The 8,332-nt window shown below is 35.4% G+C and overlaps 1 protein-coding gene across 3 annotated transcripts in view; it reads right to left on the bottom strand.

The window, feature by feature from the left end:
• The window catches only part of LOC107752516 (TBC1 domain family member 24-like), a 16,248-nt gene that overhangs the window by 3,733 nt on the left and 4,183 nt on the right, over positions 1 to 8,332 (bottom strand). For 2 of the 3 annotated variants that reach the window (XM_016568545.1, XM_016568616.1), the window contains exons 2-7: positions 6,397 to 7,458; positions 4,945 to 4,956; positions 4,650 to 4,808; positions 3,794 to 3,857; positions 3,194 to 3,289; positions 1,614 to 1,854 (exon numbers count right to left, since the gene is read on the bottom strand). In XM_016568545.1, the coding sequence (XP_016424031.1) occupies positions 1,614 to 1,854; positions 3,194 to 3,289; positions 3,794 to 3,857; positions 4,650 to 4,808; positions 4,945 to 4,956; positions 6,397 to 7,376 (1,552 nt within the window). In that variant the 5' untranslated portion in view covers positions 7,377 to 7,458. The remainder of the gene's footprint in view (positions 1 to 1,613; positions 1,855 to 3,193; positions 3,290 to 3,793; positions 3,858 to 4,649; positions 4,809 to 4,944; positions 4,957 to 6,396; positions 7,459 to 8,332) is intronic. The other variant, XM_016568689.1, reaches the window with a different exon arrangement.

The following is an 8,332-nucleotide window of genomic DNA, read 5'->3' as shown; positions in this document are numbered from 1 at the left end:
ACTATGAAATATTATTACAATTTAAAATAACTGATTTCTATTTGAATATATTTTTTTATTCCATTTATTCCATTGATTTCAAAGCTGAATGTTCAGCATCATTACTCGTCTTCAGCGTCACATGAATCATTCTAATCATTCTAATATGCTGATTTGCTGCTTCGCATTAAAATTAGCCAAATGTCCACATGCATAGTGAAATGCAGATGTTTAGGAAAGTGCTTTGGTAAATTTTTGTGCAATCTAGTAGTTTAGAGTAGAATAAAATCAAATGCACGTTTTAATCCCTACTTATAATTCATTCAATATCTGAATGTATTTATACAAATATATTCCGTTCGTAGATGGCATGTTTGAAATGCTTTATTTATATGTATGTGTCCATGTGATGGGGTCAAGAAAGATATTGATTGAAACTTCATAATTGTTGATGACCTGTGTGTGTGTATGTGTGTGTGTGTGTGTGTGTGTGTGTATGTGTGTGTTGGTGTTGAGTTTTCTGATCAATTTCAAAACTGCTCCATCAGGGGTCATAATAATGACAGATAGCACCGTTGCCATGCTGATCTTTGGATCTTTCTATTCATCAAAGAATCCTGAAAAAAATGTACAATGTACTCAACGGTTTTAAATATTGATAATCATAATAATAAAAAATGTATTTTTTTTTTTCCCCCGGAAATATAACATTTATTTTTGATTTTTTTTATTCCAATGACAAAATGATATTTACCTACCTGCATGTAAAATGTTCCATGTGGTAATTTCTTTTAAGATTTGTGAATAACAATGCAAACTAATTGTTGAATAGTAACCATATAATTTATATTGCTAATGAAGTTTAAATTAGACTTGTAATTAAAATATTTCCATCTTAACAGCCTCATATGAAACTCTACTGACAGTGTTTTTAGGAAACTTGATTGTCAAATATAAAGTTCATTAATTCATTGTGCTGGTTAATTTCATATCAGCAACAGAATTATATTGAACGTTGTAATTATTCACTAATTTGAATATGAAAATTGAAATGCACCTTTTATAGCCAGTGTAAAAATATTCATGGTGTTTTTTCTTTTTTCAAAAATCGGCTAAAAACACATCTCTTGCATCTTTATTTGACCCTCTAACTCTAGCACTCTCTATTCTAATTCTATTCCAATTCTAAAACTTGTCCCTTTTAGACTTGCACTCTATTCATTTAGCATACTAACTGCTTGTTTTCTTCAAAAAACAAAAAACAACTATCACTAGCTTTTCTAATCTTTTTGTATTCTATCTATTTGTTTTCTTTTTATTTATTATACAATTAACAAAATAAAAAAAACGGTCTCTAACACAAGCTTGCTCTATTCTTTTTCTATTCTATCTAGTTTTTCTTTTCATATATTATATAATTTAAAAAAAAACCTTGCTATGTGTAATAAGTGTTATTGTGTTATAGCACTTGTATATCATTGCTCTTTTGTTGGTTTTAATTGCTTCCATTGTCCTCATTTGTAAGTCGCTTTGCATAAAAGCATCTGCTAAATGACTAAATGTAAATGATTTCAAGTGAAGACAAAAATAATAATAAAGAAATCAGATTAGTGATAAATGAGCATCTCACTCACCGATAATGATGGAGTCGATGTTTCCCGCCATAAACATGGAGGTGTTCCTTGAGTTGAGGTTGAAGTGTCGCGCGGACAGAAAGGGGGACAGGTGAGACGGGTCTGTTGCAGGTTTCTCCAGAGACTGCAGCCCACCGTTGTTGTTCGCTCCGGTCTGTTCATCATCTGCGGCCTGAGACGCGTTCGCCAGCTCCGGGTGTTTGATAACCACCCACTCGTACCGCTCCATCTCCGGCTTCATCTGAAACAAACAAACAAGACATGAAACACACACCATTGAACACACATTACTTCTGAAAACACACAACGACAACACCCACACCGTTTCAGTGGTTAGTCTTGTGGTCAGAGCACAGGAAGTGAAATCTGAATACATGCTGCGGTGGTTAAACTGTGGTTTGGACAGCTAAAATATTCAAACATTGTGCCCTTAGACTGGCAGTGTAAGTCTATATGATTAGTTTTCTTGTAGCAGTCATGTGAGAATGTGTCATAAATGACCAGCAGAAACCTATTCAACAGCTGTTGGCAAAACAACTGACTAATTTAATACCAAGAAACAGCTAATGCTAAATGTAATCTCATTAATATCTCAACTGTTTAGACATAAATAATATAAAATGGAATTTTTGGATGAACATCAGCTTCTCAGATGTTTTTCTTGAGAATAAGACTCTAATTACACTTGAATGTCTCACTTGATTTGCAAAGACTTGATTTGATTGGATCCTTGTTTCAGTAGAATTTAAAATATTTTTTTACCTCACTTTTGTTTGATTATTTATTTATTTAATTTATAATAAATAACAATTTATAATAATTGATTTATTATTTATATATAATTTATATATGTATGCATTTATTTGTATAAATATGTAATTTGTATCGTAAATGTTTATTTATATAAATATGCTCATTATGTATTATTATAATATATATATTATGTTTTATATTATTAATATGTTTATTATAAATATTTTTGAATTTATATATATAAATATATTTCTAAATAATATATTTGTAAATAAATATTTATATTATTTTGATTTATTTTCTATTCATATGTACCTTTTAATCACTTATACTGTACTATGTATAATTATATTTTCATTAGTTTAATAGCTTAAATTAAGAGTACTTTGAATTTATATAAATATACTTGCTTTTCCTTACAAAATCAAGTCATCTGAGCTGCGATCCACGATAACTGAATAGCTCTATCACAGTAAGATAACTATGATTAATCTGTGTCCTTTTTAGCAGAAACATCTTTTTTTACAGAAATAAACATAACTAAGAACTCCATTATAGCTTGAGTTACCAAAGAGCTATAAAATATTCCTCTGAGAGTGTGACAGGATAAAACTATGATGGATGAGGAACTCCACACACTAACGCACTGCAATCTAGTCTAAAACTCCAGAAAATAGTGCCGCCTAGTGGATAATTAACATCATAATTCCGGAATACTCCATAAGGAAGACCCCAAATACCTTAATTTGATTATTTATGTCATACATAATTATTTACCTATATTATTATTAGCAAATAAACAAATAAATGTCATGAAAAGAACGTACTCTAAAGACGAAACACTCTCCAGTGCCGAAGAAGCTGAGCTTGTTCCCGCCCCTCTTCCGCTCCTCCCAATCAGTGGACAGGAAGGCTCCACACACCTGGAATACGATTGGATGAGAGGCACGTCAATCACAGTCTAACTGAGATCCTGAACAACTTCTCTGCATCCAAGCACACTTACTATCCATCTTACATAGTGTGCAAAAATAACCACAGACCTTATTTCACTCAAAAAATAATTACAATCGCCATTCACCACTGTAAATACCCCTAGAAAATTCTATAGGATTAATTAGTCTTCTGAAATTGGCCTGAATGGTTCTGTTAGGCCTGGCATATTTTTGGATTTCTGGTTACAAACAGATGAAACAAAACTAGTTCATCATGCATTTCCAAATATTTTGGGAAAAACTGAATTTTTGCTTCTTAAATGTAAATAATTTAAATAACCCTCTAACTGAGTTCCTTCTCAGAGTTTGTGCTAAATGAATGCATGCAAGTGCAAATGTGAAAATATTTGTTATGGCACCTAAATAAGTGCTCAGAAAAAAACAGAATGACAGAAACAGAGAGAAAAAGAGCGAGACACAGGGTTTTGGTACCTCTCCATCTGTAGTTCTGATGAGCATTAATGTCGGCTCATATCCCTCACAATGTGAATAAAACCTGAATAAAACATCACAAACCATATTTATAAAACAGTTAAAAAGCTCACTCATATTTAAAGACTGTAAATAGTTTAACTGAGTAATAACGATTACTCAGAGGCATGATGACTTCTTAAAAAATATACTTCTGCATAAAGAATTTTTCTTTAAATGCCTTATGCTTTGATATTGAAATGACATTGTTAAGTGTTTTGTGTGTGTGTGTGTGTGTGTGTTTGTGTGTGTTTGTTTGTGTGTGTGTGTTTGTGTGTTTATGTGTGTTTGTTTGTGTGTGTGGGTGTGTGTTTGTGTGTGTGGTCTCTATGGTAGCAGCCGTATGAGTGCATCAGGGTGCATGAAGCATAGTTGGCTAAATAACCTGGAGGACAAGGCCAAGATGTACAAAGTTCGGCTAAAGTCTCAGATGAGGCTTCAGCGTTACCTCGCTGCTCACCGCCAGTGGAAGGTACAGCATCACCAGTCAGTGCATGTGTTTGATTCTAAATGGATTTAGAACATATGGAATTGCTAGATTGTACCACATATACTAGCATAACATATGATCCTGTTCTTATGGTAACTTTGTTTTTACAGAAACATTTCTATGCGGTTGCTGCAGCAAACAGGTTGAAGAGGTTTCAGCAGAGCAGATCAGTTAGTACTCCGAATTAGCTATTAACCTGCAGTGTCAGTAGCTTGAGAGGACATCACAACGTTACATCACACACTGGAAAGTGAACTGAGAGAGAGAGTGTGTGTGTGTGTGTGTGTGTGAGAGAGAGAGAGTGTGTGTGTGTGTGTGTGTGTGTACCTGTTGAGGCTGCAGCCGTGTGTGGATGTGGTGAAGAGTAGCTGCGGCTGGCATAAAGCGAAACGCTCCGGGATCCACGACCAAATATCTCTGATCTCTTTAGCGCTGACAATCTCCGAGCTGAAATTATCAGCGTTCACAGCTAACTGGACATTTTGTCTAGAGAGATAAAGGAGAACATGCAAACAATATGCATATTTCACTGTGCATCAGAAAACTAACACAACAGAAATAAGTGGGTCAGAAAAATGAAAATAAGCGAGAAGGATGATGATGAAGAGATGAAGATACCCACCTTTTGATAGAGCTAAAGGACAGCACAGAGAGTGGAGAGCAGAAGAAATGGAAAAACCAATGAAAAAAAACTGACACAATGTGAACAAAATGAGGGAATAAAAAACACATAAGCAAATCAGAGGAAAGCTGTAAAACAAAGCCAAACACAAAAGATATAAATAGACATAACTTTTTAAGATGAACAGACAGTGCCATAAATACCTCAAAAATAATAACTTCTTTGTAATTGGTTGCTATTTAGTATCCTTCAGTACTGTATACTACCTACTATAAACATTTCAAACAGTAGCATGCTACACTGTGTCTCATGACCTCATTCAAAAGTTTGGGGTTGGCAAAATGAAAAAAAAATAATCTTTTGAAAGTCTCTTATTAATACCAAGCGTGCAGTTGTTTGCTCAAATACAGGAAAATCTATATATTTATATATAATAAATAATTACAACTATTTTCTATTCAAATATATTGTAAAATGTAATTTATTCCTGTGATCAAAGCTGGATTTTCAGCATCATTACTCCAGTCTTCAGTGTCACATGATCTTCAGAAATCATTCTAATATGCTGATTTGCTGCTCAAGAAACATTTCTGATTATTATTAATGTTGAAAACAGCTGTGTTCATATTTTTATGAAAGTAACTCATTTCTTTTAAAAAAAATATATCGTACAACACAAAACTTTTGAACAGTAATGTTTAGTTCAGCTAGTAGCATCGCATCTGAGTCTTAGAAATATTAATAACAAAAGTTATATTTTGCATTTTTAATCCACTTTTGTGTAGTTTTTAAATACAGTTTTTAAATCAAGCAGAAGACGTTTAAAATCACTTCTATTTCATGTCAAGCACATACTGTAAATATTCACACGCCTTTAGAACAATTTATTTATTATAGAGAAATATAGAAAACACTCATAGAAATGTTGCTGGAGTGATATATATTTAAACATAAAATTAAAGTGACTTATTTAAGTTACTTAAAATTTTTTGATTAAAATAAATTACATTGGATTTAAATACATAAACAAATAAAGAAATAAAATAATGAAAACTAAAAAACATTTGAATAAAAACATAAAAATAAATTATATTTGATTTAAATGCATAATAAAATACGGAAGCCCGTTTCTGCCACTGAATTAAAAAAAAAAATTTAATTGCAACTTTTTATCTCGCAATTCTGACTTTTTTTTCTTGCAATTGTGAGTTTACATGATGCAAATCTGAGAAAAAAAGTCAGAATTGTGATTAAAAAAAATTCACAATTATCTTTTTTATTTTTTATTCAGTGTCGGAAAAAGGCTTCCATAATAAAAAACTAAAAAATAGATAAATTAATGAAAACTAAATAAATACATTTGAATAAAAACGAATTAAATTTGATTTAAATAAATAAATAACAGTACAGTACTAAAGTGAGTCAATCATGTAACGTAACGGTCATCAATACCTCTTCTGTTTGACGGTGATGCCTTTCTGCTGGAGTGATTTCTCATTGGCCAGCTGCAGCAGCGTGATCTCTTTCCGGCTGAACAGGCGGATGGAAAAGGCCTTTTCCAGCAGCTTTTCCGGCGTCACGCTTTTCCCGATGTTCTGCACGAACGCCTGGATATCGCTCCTGACCGCCGCTGAGTCCTGCTTGGTTAGGGCCGAGTCTGCGGCGGCACTGCGCTGCTTGCGGTAGGACTTCAGTATCGCCAGCGCCACGCGGTAAAGGACCTTATACCCCTCCACCAAGTAGATGTCCATCACACGCGCAGCGAAGCTAAAAGGCAGGTCGCCCAGAACCCATCGCTGCCAATCGGAGTAAACCTCCAGCACGTCTGTCGCCGTGGCGACCATCAGCTTATGCGCGGCCGGGCAGTATTTATGCACGAGGTCGCCGAAGGTCATGCAGGCCGACTGATACGCGAGGAAAGTCTGATCTAATAAACGGCGCCCGGGTTCATTGCAGGCCAGCATGCGACTGACGCTCTCGAAGCACTGCGCTTCATCGGCGCTCCAGTGCAGCAGCAGCGCCGTCACCGCTGGTAAAGTTGGGCAGTGCGATATATCTGGGAACTGCCCTGCGATGCAAGAAATGACAGCATGCACCGATCCCACAGACTCGGCCTTCAGACAGTAGCATGGCACAGCCGTCCCGTCCACAAAATCTGGCAATGGGTAAGCGGATGGGTTGCACTTGGAATTGGAATTGCCTACGATATCCCGGTAGACCGCGGCGTCCGGCGTGACGGTGCGACACGGGAGCGCTTTGAGCAGCTGCTGGTAAACGGCCGAGCGCTGGCTGTGATTTTTGGCCCACTGGCCTGAGCGGGCGTGCTGCTTCAGCTCCTTTAAGTCTTTATATTCGGTCTTACCGGGAGCCGCGTCGTGACTCACATCGCCCATCTGAGACCAGTCCACGAACACGCCACAATCCGCAGCCATGACCTCTGACCTCAAGCGTCAAACGGCACAAAGAAGGACAGAGAGAAACTAGCCGGTCAACTAACGCGTCATATTGCTCCAGCTGTTGAGAGAAAAAAAGAGAGAGATTGACAATATTAATGACAAACCAGTAAGTGTTAGGGATGCACAATATAACAGTGACCATATCTAAGAATGCATGAACTCATTAAAAGAATGTATCCTTTTAATGCAATGCAAATGCATGAATGTAAAATGTAAATGCAATATCAGTATCAGCTAATATTAGCATTTGTATCAGCATACACCTGGGGCCATAGGGCTGGCAAAATGGCTGAAAAACTAAATTCGAATTTTGTATTTAAATATTATCAATATTCGAATTATATTTGAATTTAAAAAGTATAATTTCAGTTAGGGGGGAAAAAAGCTTTTGGCTTCTCTCCTGAGGCCACAAGAGGGCGCATCGAACAAAATATTATGCACGTTTCTTCAAAGCATAATAAAATAACACGACTATCTTTGAAAAAAGTGCATGTATAAAATAATGTTTATAAACCTTATATAATTAAAGTTGCTTAAACAATTAGAAAAAAAACAGAATCATGCATGTGTGTATATTTTAATACAAAGGACCGAAAACCAATCACAAAGAGTACTTTCTCCATAAAGTCTTGAGACATGTTTTTAAAAAGTTGAACTAACATTAATTTTCCATGGCTTTCTAAATCTTTTGTGCGAGACGCGAGTGCAACGGTGATAGATGTCCCTCTAGAAAATGTGATAAATATGCGTTCTGTGTGAACGGTTTGGTTTCGGTTTTGACGTAAACAACATCTTCCCCGCATTGATTGTTCTCTTTTTCTGCAATATTTTGAATGAACAACGTAGCAGCGCCGCATCTAGTGGGTTCAACTGGACAAGCTAACAAAAGCATTAAAATGCAATGACACTTACATCGTCGTCGCATTTCGTGC

Source organism: Sinocyclocheilus rhinocerous, unplaced genomic scaffold (assembly GCF_001515625.1).
Source record: "Sinocyclocheilus rhinocerous isolate Xijiao unplaced genomic scaffold, SAMN03320098_v1.1 scaffold2116, whole genome shotgun sequence".
Taxonomy (NCBI): Eukaryota; Metazoa; Chordata; class Actinopteri; order Cypriniformes; family Cyprinidae; genus Sinocyclocheilus; species Sinocyclocheilus rhinocerous.
Note: the sequence above shows the minus strand (reverse complement) of the source record. Positions and strands in the feature narration are given on the sequence as shown.